The following is a 21,413-nucleotide window of genomic DNA, read 5'->3' on the forward strand; positions in this document are numbered from 1 at the left end:
GGAAGCATTTATCTAAACAAATGATTGGGGGTTATTTTAGTTGAGAGAACTCTTCAAATAATGCTTCAAACATCTACCAGATATATCCTGATATACTTGGGCTGCCTGCATTGAACTGGGTTTTGGACTAGATCAGTGATGTCTAACCTTTTGTCATTGTATGCCGAAAGCACACCCATAATGCAATGCGCACATGACACCCTATCCCCATGCCCTGCTCCCTATACATGCATGCACGAGGTCCCATGCTCCCCACACACATGTCCACATGACCGCCCCATGCTCCCCCCACGCATGCATGTGCAACCCCCTTGGACCCCATTGTGGGCTTAGTAGGCCTCCTGGGATCAAAAACGGATCCTGGGGAAGCACACTATACCTCGAGCTCGCCCCATTGCCCACATGCATGTGTGACCCCCCGCCCCCTCCATGCATGCGTGTGCATCTCTCCATGTGCCCCACCCCCACTCATGCGTGTGCATCTCTCCATGTGCCCCACCCCCACGCATGCACAGCAGGGACCTAAAAATCAGCTGGCCAGTGGGAAGCACACGCATATGGATGGTGGAGCTGAACTAGTGCAACGACTCACGTTCCTGCAGAGAGGGCTCTGCGTACCACCTGTGGCCCACATGCCATACTTTCACCATCATGGGACTAGATGCACAAGATTCCCACCTACCCCCATTACTAGTCTCTGAGTTTATGAAAAAAAGTGAGATCAAGGTTCATAAAATTTTATTCCAATAAATGAGGCAAGTGATTAAAGCATAAATAGTCATTTGAGCAGGACAAGCTTACAAATTTCTTTGGAGAATGTGACTTCATAGTCTCTTATTTTGAGGTGTGGTGAGTCAATTTTTTGTTCCATATCTTTCGTGGTCATACATTAAAACCTCTACCAGGTTGTTATCTTAGTGCTCGTAGGGCATGAAACAAACTTTCACTTTCTTTAAGATATCCATCACTTTTATATCATGAAGAGAAGCTCAACTCTATGTGGATGTTCTAAGAAGCATTTGCAAAGAACAGCATGTTGCTTTTGGTACATGAAAAAGAAAGAAAAAGAAAGATGCATATTTGGCAGATAAATTAAGGTGCCTCTTGCCATTCTTTTTAGGTCAGCCGTCCAGCAACAAAAAAGGCTCAGAATGTTCTGAAGATTGATATGCTGATAATTGCCTAACTCTATCTGCAAGGTAGGCTGTGTTGTACCAGTATTCAGTCATTTCTTTTTATTGAATTTGTGGGTCAACATATCTGTTCCCCAAGATCTCATTAATGTCTTGCTATATTTAAACTCCAATAATGTCCATGGTGTTCTATTGGATAACACTTAATGTTTGACCTTAAAATAAGCCTCCATTTAACTGAAGAGTCAAAAGATACCACAATTTCTATGTTCCTCAGGTGCCAAGAGACTTCAGAAGTCCTTAGACATAAAAGGAAGAGTAGAAAATCTGTTTCTAATAGACATATGGCCTGCTTCTTCATCTTTTGTAACTTTTTTTTCCTGTCATGCTTTGCCCGCTTCTCTGCTTATAAGTTCACTTGTCAAATTGTGCCCCTTAGGTGATTGGAGGGCTAATGAAACAAAATAATTAGCCAATTCTACTCAGTGGGTTTAAATGCATTTTATAGCACTTAAATGACAGAAGGAAGATTTAAAACTTTGCTGACAACTAAATGGGTCCCTGTTTAAAAAGAAACCATCTTAATGAATTAACCATTATCAAAATCAGAAAGAGCATTACGGTGGCGGCAAAGAAAATCTGGCTGTGTTACTCTGCCTCTTCCACCTGAAGGAAGGTTTGATGCCTAGGCTTTTATTTTCTAACCACTCGCTTTATTTTACTTAAATAATCTGGACAGTAATATCAATTATAGAAGCAGGAAACAAAACAGCCCCAGTTGAATCCATGCAGGTAGTCCTCGACTTACGACCACAATTAAATCCAAAATTTCTGTTGCTATGTGAGACATTTGTTAGGTGGGTTTTGCCCCATTTGAAAAATGGTCATACGTCACTTTCACCCTCCCTGGAAGCAATGCCCAAAGTCATTGGTCTCCGTTCCTTAAGGGAGGAAACTTGGATTGAGATATGACACGAGAGCTTTCTGCATGCTTTAAGGAATCTTCATATATATCTATATGTACATGATTATAATGATTATGATGATGTTTATATTTTAAAACTCTGGGCACCGAGAAAACACATTGTTCAAAATAGAAATGGATTGATAATTGTATAATTGATATTTATAATTATATTTTATAATTATAATTGATATCATAATGGAAGATAGTATACTTTTCAATAATGATTGATATTATCGCATATATTTTTATGATGTTTATTTTAACACTTTGGACACCTAGAAAACACACTGTTCGATATAGAAATGGAATTTATGATATAAAACAATAAAAATATTTTTTTTAAAAAAGAAATCTTCAGAATTTCCTGAATCTTCAGATTTTTCAGGAATCTGCATTTATTCCCACCCTATTTTTTAAATGAATTAAACTGAACACAACCTACCGCTGAGTCTCTTGACAAGTGACATGGATGTGGCAAGGGTAATAACAAGTATTCAGATGGTGCCCATTAGACAACAGAGTTAAACTGAGTTGACATTTCAACAACAAAAGATAAAATCAGAACACAGCACTAGCTGAGGCCTCTGCTGGTTCTCACAGTAAACAGTGACCTCTATGACCAGTTTGCAAAAATATGTGTCTATATTTTCCACTTTCCTAATCCTTTTGTATTATTGAAAAGCATATTAACAAACTATGATGAATGTTAAGGGCAGTGCTCATTGTCTATTTGCCAGCTTTTGGGAGATAAACATTTCAGAGTTCTTTGTTGCTTTAGAAATGGGGACAAGGCTGGCACGCCTATAAAGAAAATGCTGTCATTAAATAATAGCAGGTTGTAACTTGGATCAAGCTGACTCCTTCCTTTCTCTCGGCAGCTCATGCTCTGAAAGGGATGAGTGGTACAGCTGCATCAGCAGAAGCATCCCAGAAGACCATGGGGCTCACAGCGGAGGTGGCTTTCACAACAGTGTTGAAGTAAGAGAGCATCCCCCACCTCTGGCCTCCCCCCAGTTCTGTGACCTATATGAGTAGGTTTAGGAAAAGAAGTCCTGCATGGTCAGACATTTAGATTATTTTCATTTTTTTTTAGCAAAGTTGAAGGCCAAAAGCTACTACAATACTATGTGTGTGTGTGTGTGTGTTTCTTATTCAGCTGACTTGAGGTTGCTGCTGGAATCCCAAAGGTGCTTCTTTTCAATAGCCAACTTGACGTTATTGTTTTTTTCTTTTAAGGGCATTTTGCTTCTCATCCAAGACACTTCTTCAGTTTTGACAGGATAGAGTGAGGATGGAAGGATTGTATTCCTTGCAGACAGCTGGTCATTTGCATCCTTTTAGAGGGTCAATGAGCACTTTAAGTTTTCCTGTGTCCTAAGGGTCACCTGAGTAGTGCTCCTGGTTCCTGTAGTCTGCAATTTTTTTCTCCTCTGGAAATGCATTTCTACTCCCACACCATTCAAAGGGTGTTCATCCCAAATTGTATAGCTAAAAGTCTGTAGAGATTCTCAGTCATCCAGATCATGGTTGTCCCAAAGGTGTTTTTTCAGGAGGCAACTGGACTTTCTTCTTTTTTTTTCTTTTGAAAAAGAAAAAATTCCCTTTGAATGGTGTGGGAATAGGAATGGATTTCCATAGAAAAAATTGCATACTACAGGAACCAAGAGTACTACTCAGGTGACCCTGAGGACATACATAGATAACTTTCAAGTGCTTCAATGACCCTCTAAAAGGATGCAAATTACTAGCTGTCTGCAAGGAATATAAATCCTTCTATTCCTCACTGTTCTGACCCTCCCTCTGACTGTCTGACAGTCAGACAGAACTTCAAAGGAAATATCTTTATCAGTCCTGGCTCAAGCTGGCTGCCAGCTCAAAATAAACGTAGATAAAGTCTCTGGCAAATGTTACACAGCTAAAGCAAAAACAAAAAGCTCTTCCAGCAAACCAGGTTCACAGAAAGCAAATCACTTATCCAAGTGCCTCTCACGAACAACGAACCATGACCGATGGACGTTGACTGCTGCAACTAAGGCGTGGCACCATCCGTCTTTATCTGCAGAGACCCTAATGAGCAACAGCTGCTCATTATTCCTGCATCCTGACACAACTCACAGCAAGCTTCTGCTGAGTCACAACACCTCACTATCCTATCCTGAAGAAGCTCCTTGGAATAGAAGTGAAATGTCTTCAAAAGAAAAAAACAAGAAAGTCCAGTTGCTTCCTGCAAAAACACCTTTGGGACAACCATGACCTGGATGACTGAGAATCTCCACAGACTTACTGCTGGAATATTACTATTTTAATTAATTTGTTGTATGTTAATTTTGTTATTATTATTGTTATTATCTTCTGACTAATTTCTGTGAGGAAGGCTATCTTTAATTGGGATTCTACTATATAAAAGGCTTCACTCATCAAGTTAGGTTCTTGAGGGAGTAGAAGATATTGGGGCTTTCTGTTCTGAACTGAAAATGAATTATTTAGAAAATTAAGAATACTTTGCAGATCAAACCGCAAATATGAATATGCTGGAAGAAAGAAGATTCATCCATATCACCATATTCTAAACACGTGTTCACATATAAGGTTGCTTCTCAGCTCATGTTTTTAGAGGAAGAAACCATTGGACAAAATATGTTTATTCATCTAACATACCTACTCTTTTAATACTACTGGCAGCAAAATTTCCAAAACATATTCCCTTGAGGCTCTAGGAATTGCACCTTAATTTATCCCAAAACCATTAGCCTGTCTATAAAAGTGGAAGGTGGAAAATATCAGCAAAATACCTATTGCAGATATAACAACTGTCTGTGTTTGGCCAAAACAACTCTTTCATTATTTCTGTGCAGGTATTCATTTAAAGAAAAAGTTCTATTTTTAATGTTTTCCTCCCAGGGCCACAAAAGATGTGATCAGAAAAAATCATGGTGATATAGGAGTGTGTGAAACCAAAAACTTTTGATTTGTTTTGGGAAGATGGGTGGGAGGAAATAGCTTCAGGCAACTATTTCACACTTTACTTCTTTTCCCAAAAGTTCTTATAAGTAAGCACAAATATTTATCCCTGCCACTGAAAGGCATTCAACTGACACTGGGAATTCTCTGGAAAGTAGAAAAGGGAAATAGAAAATATATAGAAGTAGAAAATATATAAGGCTGTAGGCCACAGACTTGAACTTGCCTGTCTTAAAGGAACATCTTATTGTATCATGCTGAAATTAAGTATCTTCCTGATTGTGACATTTCAGTTGAATGTGGAGGCCAATACTAAAGTCCTTACAAATTTTAATTAAAGTGATTCAGACGAAGCATGTCTTCTACATTGTTATAAGACTAAAACAAGCCACTGTATTTTATTTTCAGCTGAGGGAAAGGCTGGGAATGTCTTTGGGTGAGAGGCCACCAACTTGGTACCTGTATCTCACGTCATGATGTGTAGAAGCTGCGGTTGTGACTTTAAACTCACACTGAGGCGTCACCATTGCCATGCATGCGGGAAGGTAAATATCTCACTCGAAATGGATGTCTTCTGATCCTTGGCAGCAAAGAAACATCAGGACAATATCTCTTTATTATAGTACATATTCCCATCCATTCATACCAGGAAGGGAACCTCATTTTTAAAATAGACTGTAGTAAAAGATTTGTCTTCTGTAAGCAGCCACTCCACAAAAATCCAGTTTGGCCAGTTAGTAATTAGATATGAGTTTAAATCATCATAGTTTTTAAAAGCCCTAGATAAAATTCATTGAGTGAAGCTATCTGGAAGGTTTGTGCTCATTATTAAGAATGCTAGACCTGAATTCAATTAATAAATTTGGTATATAAATCTCCAAACAAATTTAATCAGAGGATTACACTCAGATATTTACTATATTCTGCTAAAAGGATTCATTCTAACCTCCTATTTACCATCCATTACAATTCTGAAATTTCATAAGGTCTTCACTTTAGTCAGGCTGGATGCATTGCCTTCAGCAGTCCTTTGTGGTGATGACTCACTAGAAACGCCAAGCCATATGCTACTGCGCTGTACTCTAGACAAACCTTCATTTATCAAATCTTGAAGAAATTTCCAGGAGGGAATGGAATTTCTACCTAATGTTACTTATTTAGGAAAAGGCCTCAAAAATATCTTCCCAAGCTACCCAGGTTTTTGCCACCATTTGTACAGAAGGCCACACCATTGAGTTTGGAACTTCTTATAGCACCATTTTATTCTGATTTATTTTACATCTTCTTAATTGTTTTAGATCCTATTATACATTGTTTTTCTCTATTGTTTTATAGAGAGATAAGTATTTATCAATTTTACTATTAAGTATCTTATTTTATTTGGCTTTGTGGCTGTAATAAACTGATTTAATTTGACTGATAGGATGTCAGTTTGGCATTCAGTATCTCCTTCAGTTAGGATGTAGTTGTTCCCCACATTATGGTTACTTTTTGTTTTGTTTTTAGGTATTGTGTCTGTTTTTAATTTGAACATCACCCAGAGTCAGTGTTGAGTTGGACAGCCTTACAAATTTAAATAATACATTATATATAAATAGTGTGATTAAGAATGCCATACAGAATTTGATTCTGTCTTAGTCACTTCATAAAATGAAATTAATGTAATTTTGTACATCTGTCTATTCTGTGACAGATGTGACTGTTATTTCTTGTTTGGAATTACAGCTCCTTACTTCATTTTATGTGCAACGTATGATGTCTTCGGATATCAATCATCCTTCAACACTTGAAAGAGGCCTGTAAATGGCTGATTCTTGCTCTGAAACTGGTGCTATTATACAATCATCCATTTTAGAATATAATACAAAGCAGTTTCATTATAAAGAGCAATAAATGTGACAACTGCATTTTACTGTAAGATGATAAAATGTATAACAGTGGTTCTCAAACTTCCCAATGCCGCGATCCTTTAATACAATTCCTCATGTTGTGGTGACCCCCCAACCATAAAATTAGTGTCTCAGTTTCTAAGACCATCAAAATATGTGTTTTTCGATGGTCTTAGGCGACCCCTGTGAAAGGATCGTTCGACACCCCCCCAAAGGTGTCCCGACCCACAGGTTGAGAACTGATGTATAATGTTAAATATATATTAAAATGAGTTAAATATTAAGGAGAATTGGATCATCCTATCCTCTTACTGAGGGGGCTGGTCTTAGTTGAAGGGCAAATTTCATAGAATAATTAATAGAAATAGCAATAGCATTTAGGCTTATATACCACTTCACTGTGCTTTACAGCCCTCTCTAAGCAGTTTATACAACCAATTTCATTGTATTTATTTTGTACAATGACAATAAAGGCTATACTATAGTTTACAGAATCAGTATATTGCCCCCAACAATCTGAGTCCTCATTTTTCCAACTCAGAAAGATGAAAAGCTGAGTTAACCTTGAGCTGGTCAGAATCGAACTGTCCACCTGCTGGCAGCAGAGATAGCCTGCAGTACTGCATTCTAACCACTGTGCCACCATGGCTCTTAACATTTATGTACATGTATTTGTACATGTGCATTTGTGTTCGTGTGTGTGTGTGTGTGTGTGTGTGTGTGTGTGTGGTTGCGTGGCATTAGAACTGAATGATCTTCAAGTCACTTCCAACTTTGATTCATACTTTTCTGACTTCACCCAGACAGTGTGTACCCTATCTTGTGTTCATGTAGATTATATGCCGAAATTGTTCAAGAAACAAGTATCCTCTGAAGTACCTCAAAGACCGACTAGCAAAAGTTTGTGATGGCTGCTACACAGAACTAAAAAGCAGAGGTGAATCCTTTTTGCCCATTGGAAACATTGGGGTGTCTGTTGGCAAGATAACATTTGCAAGTTGTGAGTGCTCCAACACTGCAGATTTTTAAGAACAGCTTGGACAGCCATTTGGCTCAATTGGTATAGGACCCTCCTGATTAAGCAGGGGGGTTGGACTAGAAAACCTTCAAGGTCCCTTCCAGTTCTGTTATTCTGTTTCTATTCAGATTTTCCCCTCCCTTTAAACAAAAACTAATATTCTTGTAAGGATCCAATATTTTCAACGGGAACCTTGTGGAGCTCATTCATTCAGCTCATTGTGATCTGGTTAGAAGAAACGTATCTTGTGGAACATCTTATGGAAAGTATAAGTGGAACAACTTGTCTCCAGAAGTTGTGAATGCTCCAACACTGGAAGTTTTTAAGAAGATGTTGGATAACCGTTTGTCTGAAGTGGTGTAGGGTTTCCTGCCTAAGCAGGGGATTGGACTAGAAGACCTCCAAGGTCCCTTCCAACTCTGTTATTCTATTCTATCTTTTATTCTACAATAGTGGGACACAATTAGATATAGCGCAATTTCCTGAGCATTATATCTATATAACCCAGTTCTATTGTTAAATGTGATGTTAATGAAATCCACACCATTCAGAATTTATCTTGAAAGCAAACTGTATAAGAATAACTTTGATCAGAGGGAAATTTCTTCTCTTGGTTTTAACTTGATCAGAATGAATGGTCTTTCATGGATAAAATTAAAGACCCAAAGTAATATTGAGTTGACACATTGCCCACAATAAGGTGCTTACAGTTGGATAGAAAGCCAGAAGTCATACATCAAATAAACCTTTCCCATTTCTACTATTGCAGAGCGGCCAATAAGCATAAGCTTCCCTACAAGTTCATCCAGGTTTTCAGGCAGTGCCTTCTCTTCTGTGTTCCACTACTCTTCCTTCAAAAGGCAAAAGAAAATTCCTTCAGCTCTTTTGGAGGTAAGATAAGGATGCCTGCAAAAAACGCAATGAAATCGAGACAGGACATTTTGCTATATCTTCATTCGTACTAATTATAATGCATATCTGGACAGCTTAGTGCACTATTATCTCTTTTGGGGGGGAGGTATGGGGGGATTCTTCCCCAAAGAAATAATTTTGGAACTGATATTTTGGAATTGAGTTTGTCTAGTCTAGTGAAAAGAAGGATCAGGGGAGACGTGATAGCAGTGCTCCAATATCTGAAGGGCTGTAACAAAGAAGAAGGGGTCAACCTATTCTCTAAAGTCCCAAAGGTGCTTTTTTCAAGAAGCAACTGAACTTTCTAGTTTTTCTTTAAAGAGGTTTCACTTCTCACCCAAGAAGCTTCTTCAGCTCAGAGCTGAAGAAATTTAGATGTGAAGCAAAACATTTTCAAAGAAAATCCCAAAAATCCAGTTGCCTCTTGAAAAAAGCATCTTTGGGACAACCATGACCGGAATGACTGAGAATCTGCACCAACTATTCTCCAAGCATCAGAAGGCAAACAAGAAACAATGAATGGAAGCTAATCAAGGAGAGAAGCTACCTAGAACTAAAGAGAAATTTCCTGACAATGAAAACAATCAACTATTGGAACTGCTGGCTTCAGAAGTTGTGGGTGCTCCATCACTGGATGGACAGCCACTTGTCTAGAATGGTATAGGGTCTCCTGCTTGGGTAGGGCATTGGGCTAGAAGACCTCCAAGGTCCCTTCCAGCTCTGATTTTCTGTTCTTCCCAAGGAAAGGGAAAAATGTTATAAAACAGATCACCCTAAATCATATTTCCCCTTGAAAATATCACTTAAAATAATAATAAAAGCTTTATTTATATAATGTTGAGTCAAATTAAAAGTCAAATTCTTATCATTACTTGCAATAACAATTCATTTACCAGTCATTTACTTAATGACTTACTTTCAGAGTTAACTGTGATCTGTGTACATTCTTTTCTGCCACCACAAGAGGGTGCTATAATTATCCAAATAAATATCAGTCTCAAGGTTTCAAATGCAATGGATTTTGCAAAATGCTGTTTTTTTTAATCAAAGATGGTTTTTAAAATACAGATCAAAAGTATAGCATATGCTGATACTAATCATTTTTTCATTCCGAGGCCCCAAGTATCAAAATAACTATAAATACAGGTGTCCCTTTTCACAATTATGTCTATTTCTATAAATAGAAATATCTATTTATTGCTATAGACAAAGTCAACTTTCAGTGTTTGAGAGCTAATTAGGTCTATGCTGCTGGACATGGGAAACCCCAAGATTTAGTTCTGATTTAGTCATAGAAGCCTGGATGACCTGGCCAGTTTTCTTGGCAACATTTTTCAGAAGTGATTTGCAACTACCTTCTTCCTAGGGTTGAGAATATTGGTCTCAAATCACCCAGTTGATTTTATGCCTTAAGAACTAGAATTCATGGTATCCCAGTTTCTAACCTGATGCCTATAACTACTACACCAAACCGGCTAGTATATTCCCTTAGGTATATTTTCATCCATATTCATCCATGTGCAATCACTGTATGTGCTGTTCTATGTCATTGCAACTACTGTGAATGCTTGTTTAGGAACGTATAAATCTTCAACATGCAGTATAGGAAAGTGGGGAAGATTCTTGATAATTTAGATCTCTTCAATTCCTAAGTATCTGATGTTACAAGAGCTTTGATTCCCCTTCATTCATTCATATAGGTGGCAGCTTCAGGAGAAGGTTCTTCTATCAATGGGTATCTCAGCAGATGCAAGAGAGGGAAAAGGCACTGGAAAAAGTTATGGTTTGTTATCAAAGGAAAAGTGCTCTACACATATACAGCAAACGAAGTAAGTTTGGTGTGTGGGAAGGGGGAGTATTTCCAAACTACTCAGAACTTACAACCTACACAAGATTGACATGTCTACTTTTTAATACCACCCAGCTTGGTTAGTTTTGAAAAAGCCAAACTAAGCTGAACTACTTAATGATTGAAAATCTTAGAATGTAGGCAAAGCAGGAAAGTCACAAAAACATACCGGAAGAAATCGTTTCTGTATAGCTGCCAAGAAAACTACACAAATGTAGTTGACTCATATGGAGTCAGCTTTAACTCAAAGGAGTCTTTACTTGTTGCAGCAGATTCTAATAGTTACCAACCTTGGTTGGTCTTGCAGAAAGCTACGCAGAATTGGATCAGTTTAGTTCTTGAGTGCAAGGCCACCCAAGGAAACCCCATGTTTGTGAAATTGAGATTGAGAATTCAGAACAAAATTCTGAGCAAAAGCAATGGCAAGTCACATGGGGCTACCATTCCCAAGAAACCAAAATGTATGTGCTGATGCAGTTGCTAGAAGTCAAGCTCAGCCATATTTTCAAATCTGGAAAATACCAAAGCATGCCACTGATTTATCTAGCGTTATTGGATGGAGAAAACCCACATTTATTATTTGAAAGCTAATGTTATCAAAATTTATGAGCAATCATATAAATCCAGAAAGCTGAAGGAGAGTTTCTCTATTTTCCTAGAGCATTCCTCTCTGTGTGTAAGTCCTCTCTTCCCCTAAAGCCCATTTCCCCTTTTGCACTGATTTCAGGACAAAGTCGCCACTGAGAGTATGCCTTTGCTGGGTTTCACAATTGTCCCAGAAAAGGAAGAACGAAATATGGATGCAGTTTTCCATCTTTACCACAAGCAAACTCTGTTTTATAGCTTCCGAGCAGAGGATAATAATTCAGCACAGAGGTACTAGGTGTTGATCTGCCTGGAATAACATACTAACCAGTGAAAAAAATGCCTGCAGTGCTTCTCACTTCTCTCACAAGCTTTTTCAATGCTGCTAAACAGAAAGTACTGCTTTTGTGTAAGCTTTTGGCAATGCCAGCTTTAATGCAAAAAGTCAATAAGCACTAACACCTTGGCTGTGGCAAAATACTGGCGGTGGTTTCAGTTAACCAAATGTAGACAAGGTAGCTTTGTGTACATAAATGCATTTCTTTATTTGTGGTCAATTCTAATTACATTTTGCAACCTTAGAAATATTCCCAATAATTTGTCAGGGTTCTAGGTAATATGCCCATAGCAAATAGAACTCCGAGGCAGGTAGGTTCCTCAAAGAATAGTTTTATTTGACATTACATATTGGCACATGTTGGTGAAAACTAACTCTGAATGCTCCCATGGTTTATACCTAATTAAAAGTAAAAGTTTTCCCCACTTTCCCAAGCAATCAGTCACATGGTCCAATCAAGGTGCTGTCAGGTTACCTGGTAACTTCACTCCTCTCTGACCACTTGTAGAAATGTCCTTGGTTTCCAGGAGAAAGTATTTTGGTTTGGGTACAAAACCCCAGTTGTCCCTATCCCCCCCTCCCTATCCCTTAGCTTCAGTGTGGCAACACTGAAGCCTCAAAATGGCCTCAGCCAGGTCAGCTTCAGGATTGGCTGTGCTTGAAAAGATGCATGAACACCGTACAATAATGTGATAGATATTAACTTATGCACTCTTGGATTACAGTACCTTCAGTGGATACAACTCAATCCAATGGATCTTAATTAGGAAATTAATTCAATAGGTCTTTCCCACATATAAGGTCAATACAATTCCTTACACAATAAACATGTTTTAAGAAGTGTAGTATTAAACTTATATTTGCATATCTCCATATACTTACTGGAGAATATAGATCTCTTTTTCTTATTTTTTATAATTCTAGTGAACAAACAAGGAAAACAGCTAGCTTTCCCACTATAATGCTCTAGCTGAAAAATAAATATTCAACAATTCTCAAAATCAACATTTGTTAAAACAAAGACAAGGTAATTTCATACTGATTTACTTAAAAATAAATTTTTGATTCTTTTTTTTCAGATGGATTGAAGCCATGGAGGAAGCATCTATATTATAGCATCATCCAAGTGGATTCTGATTTAATGCAAGATTACCCATATATTGGAAAGAACAATATATATAATCCAAATCTGGCTAAACATATGAAAAAGAATATGTAGAAGCCTATAATTTTCCATTCTTAAACCTATCTCCTTGCTGATGGAAACAAAACAAAGGGAATATTTATGGACCCTTTTTATCTTTGCAGGTTCATCATTAAACTGTGCTCTCACCTAACAGTTGCATCATGTTTTCAAGAAGTTAAACAACATAACATTTTTCTAAAAGAGTTGTTTACTCATAACACTGTTTTATTTTCTTTAAGATAACAACAATTTGTGCCAGTCATAAAACTGAGGGTTTTTTACATTAAAATTTTGTTGCCTTTCTTCTTTCTTAAAAGAGTTTTACACTGGCATGCAGTTAAGAATGCTAGAATGAAGAGATATACATAATTCCCACCATAGAAAGTATGCGAAAATCCATTCCAAGCTGGCATTTTAGTGGTTATAGACCTTCTATGGTAACTGTATAGTATTTCTCATAAACAGTTGTAACAGCTTAGCTTTGTTTATTAGGACTCTTAATCCACTCCAAATTCCAATCCAGTTCTATGAAGACTGTACCAATTTCTACTCCAAAGGATATGAAAACATTAATTTATTATAAGCCTTTACATTTTGTTTAAAATTGATTTACGGTATCTAAATTATATTATTTTAATAGTGGAAAAGAGCAGATCTTATTTATAAATCTTATTCCTAAAATATAATTCTAAACCCAAAACAGGCATCAACTTCAGAAAGGAAGAGCATTTAACTATATTTATTCAGTAAACTAAAAAAAGCTCTGGAAAGTCTTGCCTAAATCTTATCTTCGACAATTATATAGGATGTCAGTCTCCAATATTGGAGCAACCAATATTGTTAATGCTATTATGTTATTATCAGTTCAAAATGATAGTTCAGATTCCATTGTATTTAGTCAGCTGATCAAATGCAAGCATACTGTAGTTGTTGCTATAACTACTACTTCTAATAAAGTACATGGATGGTGTTTGGTGGTAGCCATAGCTCCTCATGACTGCATTCACATGCTTAACCAGGTCAATTAAAGTCTTAACAGCTGCATTTGTACAAAATGTTGAATTAGTGTTAGCCTTGATTTGCTTTTGCATGACTAAACGAACTCAGATCAGTTCGTTTACAGTCCAGTGAATCTCACAATCCTGAATATGAGTTAATTGGTTAATTCGCTACCAAGTTATGATGTTCTATGATGGCAGACACATTATACTCCAGGGAGTACAAGTAACCAAGGTCTTTAAAGTTTTGCTCTCATTAAAGTTTAGATTATGTGCATAGCCTAAAGGCCAGGTTTTAAATATAACGGGGTGGTGCAAAGCATTTAAAAAAATGTATAAATGTAAGCAGAACACCCCTCCTTGAAACATTACTGTAAAGCAAAGCAGCCGTGTCTTCTTGAAAATTTGCAGTTGCTTCGAAGGCTTCCTTCAGCTGGCAATGCAGCCACAAAAAACTACAAACTGAGACTCACTGAGACTACAAACAAAACTAATAGGTGCCCCATATGTGCCCCGATAGTCTGAAACACTCATGTGAGCCTTCCAAAGAATGCAGCAGCTTGAACCCATGTTCATTTATATCAACACATGTCCCAAACCACCCCCACACCACCAAATGCTTGGCACAATGAAGCAGAATACCATCAATCAAAGGGGCATAGACCACCTTGTCTCAAGATGTTTTATACCCAAATAAGGTTTAAAGAGCAACACTAATGTGATGCATGATTTGTTGCAGAAACATTCTGCTACCAATAGTGTTTAGCATGGAGATATCAATATTGTGCTGATCAAATGGCATAACCAATATTATCATAAAACTGATACAATTCTGTTTGCCATGATGAAGCTTGTGAGATTTTTGTTTCTGATGATGATGATAGGGAGCTTGGAAACACCACTCTCAAAATACAAGAATTAATACCTTTCAACAAAACAGATTTCCATTTATTTTTTAGTCTTTGAAGATTTCAGATGTACAGTAAGATACACTTGTTAAATATCTCTAGTATTTATATTCAGGACCATGACCTGAACTGCTAATTAAACTTTGAACTGGAATAGTTTGTTTCCTCTTTGTATAAAGGTTTACATTTTGTTTTTTTTCTTCAAATGAATTGTTCAATTATTTGTTTCAATTCAGGACTGTAAATAGCCTGAATGGGGGAGGGGGGACATAATATAAAATTTTACCATTTCATTATTTCAACATCAGGTGTTTTTTTTTCAGTTCATGATGGCAGTATAGAAATATGAAAATAAAATTTTGAGATTCACTTGGGTGACAGGCTACGAATTTGACCTTGTTACCTTACTTACAGTACTTACAATATGTAAAAGGAATGGAAGACTGCAATAATAAATAAATAAAATGCACTGACAGAAGCAATGTTTAAATACCAAATGTAACCCAATCAGTAACGAAAGTTGCAATCTATTGTACTCAAGTGTTTTCAGACAGCACTGTAACCAAGACTGAAAACCAAACATGCAGTACAGAACAATTCTTATGACATTTTGGTGCTGGCATTAACTGTTGTATTAAGTCTACAGAAAAAAAAAAACTACTACTCAAATTGTTGTAAAAATATATTAATTTTTGTTTTAAGAAACATGAAAAATAAAATAACAGACCAAGTCCGTAGAACTTTGTTAGTATTTTTCTATTGTGTCAATGGTTCACACGTTAGTTATGTTCACAGTATGTAGAAGTGACCAATGAGTTATTTTTCAGAAAAAAAAAACATTTCAATGTGGTTTTTCAAAATGGATGGGGAATCATGCTTAGACAACCAACAGCCTTTCCTGCTTTTGAAGTTGTTCCCACAGCCTGTCAACAGGAAGAAGCTAAGCTTAATCAGGCAGGAAACCTACAGATGTTTTCAAATGGGCTTAATTTAACTGGTACATAGAGTTTCTGTTCTTATATTTAACACACACACAAACACACACACACACACACACACTCCCTCGATATGCAACTCAGCCTAGTGGTCTCCCAAAATTCAAGAATCTTTTGCTACAAGATTCAAAGCTAATTAGAGACTTAGATTGCTGGCTGTGATGTAGACTCAAAGACTCAAGTCAGAGTCACCAACTGTTTCAAAAATATGAGACCCTTACACCATGTTGTGTAATGATGTGGGCATCTCTTCCCATCCACTTGACAAATAACAGGCCTGTATGAAGATCTCCAGCAAAGAACCCATTGCATGGTCTACTATATGGACGCTCATCTAATCAACCACTTGTCTCAATTTCCTTCCTCATAAGGGGAGGTTAGATATTGGAAGAAAATTATCTAGTATGAGGTCGGGTGCAGAGGTGGGTTCCTTCCAGTTCGCACTGTTTTGGGTGAACCGGTAATGAAAATTGAAACAAAATATGCAAAATAGGGCGCAGAGTGAACCGGCAGCAACCCATTCCTGGTGCAGTGATGACTTCTTGAGCAACGAGCAATCCAAATCCTCCTTAAGATGTAAAGGAATAATCTAACTCAAGGAAAACTGACCAGGACCAGAGCCCACTCGCACAACAGCCACCCCCTCCAAATTGGGCTGCTTGAAGAAGTCAGGTGGGGCATGGATCTAAACAGCAGGTAGCCAAGTTCTGTTGTCAATTTCTTCAGATTCCATTTCAATATTTGTTCAAGACATTTTATGACTTCATCACAAATTACTTTTCTAGTTGTGTAACTAGGTATGGAGCACATTCTAACAAGCTCTTCGGTAATTTTAAATTTTATATTGATTTCTCTTATAAAAATGAATAATTGTGTTGTGTCAATATTTTCATCAACAGCTAATAAATGAGATTTTTTAAAATTTCACAACTGATCAGTAAGTTTGGGGGGAATCAGCTTTGGTTTTTTTGAAGAGTCATTTGGGATTAGCCATTATCAATTATTTCTTTCTCTTCTGGGCATAACCTGGACACAGCAATCTGCATAGATGTCTTTAAAAGTTGCCTTCTATAAAACATTTTTTGACAATTTCCCATACAACTTTAAAGGTCACTTACAGTGGAGCAAAAAAGTATTTAGTCAGCCACCAATTGTGCAAGTTCTCCCACTTAAAAAGATGAGAGAGGCCTGTAATTGACATCATAGGTAGACCTCAACTATGAGAGACAAAATGACAAAAACAAATCCAGACAATCACATTGTCTGATTTGGAAAGAATTTTTTTGCAAATTATGGTGGAAAATAAGTATTTGGTCAATATCAAACGTTCATCTCAATACTTTGTTATATATCCTTTGTTGGCAATGACAGAGGTCAAACATTTTCTGTAAGTCTTCACAAGGTTGGCACACGCTGTTGCTGGTATGTTGGCCCATTTCTCCATGCAGATCTCTAGAGCAATGATGTTTTGGGGCTATCGCTGGGCAACACGGACTTTCAGCTCCCTCCAAAGGTTTACTATGGGGTTGAGATCTGGAGACTGGCTAGGCCACTCCAGGACCTTGAAATGCTTCTTACGAAGCCACTCCTTCGTTGCCCGGGCGGTGTGTTTGGGATCATTGTCATGCTGAAAGACCCAGCCAAGTTTCATCTTCAATGCCTTTGGTGCTAGGTTTGCACTCAAAATCTCACGATACATGGCCCCATTCTTTCCTGTACATGGATCAGTCATCCTGGTCCCTTTGCAGAGAAACAGTCCCAAAGCATGATGTTGCCGCCTCCGTGCTTCACAGTAGGCATGGTGTTCTTTGGATGCAACTCAGCATTCTCTCTCCTCCAAACATGAGTTGTGTTTCTACCAAACAGTTCTACTTTGGTTTCATCTGACCATATGACATTCTCCCAATCCTCTTCTGGATCATCCAAATGCTCTCTAGCAAACTTCAGACGGGCCCGGACACATGTACTGCCTTAAGCAGGGGACACGTCTGGCACTGCAGGATCTGAGTACCTGGCGGCGCAGTATGTTACTGATGGTAGTCTTTGTTATGTTGGTCCCAGATCTCTGCAGGTCATTCATTAGGTTACCCCGTGTGGTTCTGGGATTTTTGCTCACTGTTTCTGTGATCATTTTGACCCCCACGGGGTGAGATCTTGTGTGGAGCCCCAGATCGAGGGGAAATTATCAGTGTCTGTATGTCTTCCATTTTCTAATTATTGTTCCCACAGTTGATTTCTTCACACCAAGCTGCTTGCCTATTGCAGATTCAGTCTTCCCAGCCTGGTGCAGGTCTACAATTTTGTTTCTGGTGTCCTACGACAGCTCTTTGGTCTCACCATAGTGGAGTTGGAGTGTGGCTGCTTGAGGTTGTGGACAGGTGTCTTTATACTGCTAACAAGTTCAAACAGGTGCCATTAATACAGGTAATGAGTGGAGGATAGAGTTACAGGTCTGTGAGCCAGAAATCTTGCTGTTGTAGGTGACCAAATACTTTTCCACCATAATTTGCAAATAAATTCTTTCCAAATCAGACAATGTGATTGTCTGGATTTGTTTTCCATTTTGTATCTCATAGTTATACCTATGATGTCAATTACAGGCCTCTCTCACTTTTTAAGTGGGAGAACTTGCACAATTGGTGGCTGACTAAATACTTTTTTGCCCCACTGTAAATATAATAGCAATTGTAATGTGTCCCATCCCATCGCCCCCCAATTATAGTCTTGTCTCTAAATATAGTCAGATGTAATATTTTAGGAGGGATACTTATTGGTTCATGACACAACATAAACACTTTTTTTCTGTTGAGAAAAAAAATATTTGTCCATTCTACACTAAAAACTCTATTTTCCTATTCATTTTTTCCTCACCTTATATTTACTCATCGAAGCTAAGGGTACGTGTTAAGAAACCAGTCAAGTCATTAATGTATTAAGAAAAGGAGTATGTACCTTTATTAAACCCATGGATGTAAAACCAGTACCACAAAAAATGTAATGTAAAGTTAACATGCAGGAAAATAATAGCCACACATTAAGGTAAAAAGGTACAATTGACAATGAATTGATCACATCACAGTGCTGTTGAGTTTTATGGAGCTCATTTGCTAGAGACCATGGAGTTGTGCGTAAAACCTTTGTGAGAAGCAAAAATTCCTGGGTCACATAATCTACTGTAATTCAGCAATATGAGTTTGTGGTCACTTCTATAATATTTAAGAAAATAATTTGGTATTATTATGTATAAACTAAATAACTAGCTTATGCATTCAGCAACTACATTTATGAATATATTTAAATTTGCTTGTGACAAAAGCTTATTTAATCAAATATTTCCTGGTAGTCCTTGATTTACAACCATAATAAAGTCCAGAATTAAGTTACGATCCTAAGTCAAGGGTTCACCTGACTAGACTTGGTTTTTTTTGAGGTGGTCACAAGTGAATACAGAGATTAAGCAAATATGTTGGTTATTAAACCAAATCAATTTTACACAATGGGCACTTTTTTTTGCCAAAACTGGCACAAACATCACAAATTGTATTCATGTGACCCCATGGGACACTGCAAACAGAGAACCAAGTACCCGAATGTGATCATGTGGCGATGGGGAAGTGTGTGTTCAGCTATTATACTTAAAAATTCGGACATAAGTAGTTCTGGGGAAGTTCATCATAGCACTGAACAGTTAAGTGGCCAGTCGTAAGTTGAGGATTTACAGATGTTGGATGTTATAGAATTACATACAGAGATGACTGTCTTTACTTTGGATACTTGTTTATTAAACTAATTTGCAAGTGGTGCTGGGTTACAATGGCAATTTGATGGGAATTTCTGTCACTACACAATACAGTTATAAAACATAACATATTCCCACTGTCTCTCTCACACAATCTCCCCCCCCCCCCGCTGATTTCTGCTAAGAAAAAGCACCATGTATTAATTAGTTAAATAATGTCTTGGACCATATTCAGAGCAGCACACTTCTATTTCATTTACTTTGGACATGCGTTATCAAAATCAACTTGTGCCTAATGCCTTGGGGCATTTAATTCATTAAATAATTGAACAGTAAGAATAGTGGATCAACTCAGGACTGCCATTCTACACTAACCATCTCAGACAGCTGAAACAACTTGTGCCTCCTGTGGCTCCAATAGTTCCAATTCCCGAAATCTCCCACAAACTTGTTGAAATTCCAGTCAGTTAAATTCTTCCTATCATTAGTTAAAATTCCATCTATTCTTGTAATTCATTTTCTATCACATGAACTCAAGGAGAAAGCACAACCAAGCCAAGAAGTGATTACACTGCTCCTGAAAGACACTGACACTCTTTTGAGAGTTTATTGCAAGCTCAGAGTGAAATAGCTGCTTGTGAACTGTAACAGAATAAAATGTAGTCAATTTCAATTATGTTCTTCACTGAGAGTAGAATAGTGGCATAATTCTGTCTCAAAAGGAGAGGGTGCAGATCCTGCCCTGACTGTTTCTTCAGAAGAAAGGTTTAAGTGTAGTGAAGAGGTAAATGGCAAATTGGCCAGTAAGTAGAAGAGGCCTGATCTTGCCTATGCCTCTTACCTCAATCAATTATTATGGTCACAGACTAGCAAATTAAAGCATTAAAACAATAATAGTAGTAAGAAACAAAAATAAAGACAGATAGAATAATGTATTGTGATTGATGGTAGATTAATAGCGGGCAGCAACTAAAAGCATTAAAACAATAATAGTAAAAGATAAAAGAAAGAATACATTGCAATTGGTGGACTAATATGTGGGCAGTTAAACTTTGACTAATTTTACATACAGCATAGCAGAATTTGCCACCACTTCACACAGATCAGATAACAGTAGCTGAACATAAAAAAGATCACTATTTCCTGGATTTTATTAGGCAGTGTTATAAACTGAGTTCGTGAAGATGCAGTACAGGACCTGAGCTAATTTCAATGGCTCCTTGTTCAGAGGCACAATGTCAGCTCATATGGTATTTTTTTTGCATTGCCTCCCCCAAAACTGTTGAAGTGGTGTGCTTCACACCTGAACGGCACAAGACTGGACTCAGATTGCCTCCTAAAACTTAAAAGGGGTGCAAGGGGGTGCAAATAGTCACTCTTAGTGGAAATAACAATATGCCACCCACATAGAAATTAAGGCTTGCTTTTTCTCATGGTGCAAAGGACAGGTAGTCCTCGGTTTACAACAGTTCATTTAGTGTTCAGTTACAACCACACTGAAGGTGGTGACTTATGACCATTTTCACACTTACTACCTTTGTCGCATCCCCACGATCACATGATCAAAATTCAGCTGCTTGGCAACTGGTTCATACTTATGGACCGTTGCTGTGTCCCAAGGTCATGTGAGCTCCTTTTGAGAACTTTTGATAAGCAAAATCAATTCACTTAACAACATATTACTATCAACTGCAGTTATTCGCTTAAGAACTGTGGCATGAAAAGTTATAAAATGGGGCAAAATTCACTTAACAATTGTCTCACTTAATAGAAATTTTGGGCTCAATCATGATCATAAATAGACTACTTATACCTATATCAAAACCAAGAGGGAAATCAGAAAGGTCGGCAGTTCGAATCCCTAGCGGTAAGAGTGAGCTACTGTAACTTTTCCCAATTTCTGCCAACCTAGCAGTTCAAAAGCATGTAAAAATTT

The 21,413-nt window shown here is 37.6% G+C and overlaps 1 protein-coding gene across 1 annotated transcript in view; it reads left to right on the forward strand.

Annotated features, from left to right (window-relative positions):
• Positions 1–13,579, forward strand: part of FGD5 (FYVE, RhoGEF and PH domain containing 5) — a 146,721-nt gene extending 133,142 nt beyond the window's left edge. The window contains 10 exon segments of the mRNA XM_032211089.1: positions 1,121–1,163; positions 1,166–1,199; positions 2,979–3,078; positions 5,470–5,512; positions 5,515–5,606; positions 7,785–7,887; positions 8,738–8,859; positions 10,581–10,709; positions 11,457–11,605; positions 12,731–13,579. Of these exon segments, the coding sequence (XP_032066980.1) occupies positions 1,121–1,163; positions 1,166–1,199; positions 2,979–3,078; positions 5,470–5,512; positions 5,515–5,606; positions 7,785–7,887; positions 8,738–8,859; positions 10,581–10,709; positions 11,457–11,605; positions 12,731–12,767 (852 nt within the window). The 3' untranslated portion in view covers positions 12,768–13,579.
• Positions 13,580–21,413: the final 7,834 nt, after the last annotated feature.

Source organism: Thamnophis elegans, chromosome 2 (genome assembly GCF_009769535.1).
Source record: "Thamnophis elegans isolate rThaEle1 chromosome 2, rThaEle1.pri, whole genome shotgun sequence".
In the NCBI taxonomy this organism is placed as follows: Eukaryota; Metazoa; Chordata; class Lepidosauria; order Squamata; family Colubridae; genus Thamnophis; species Thamnophis elegans.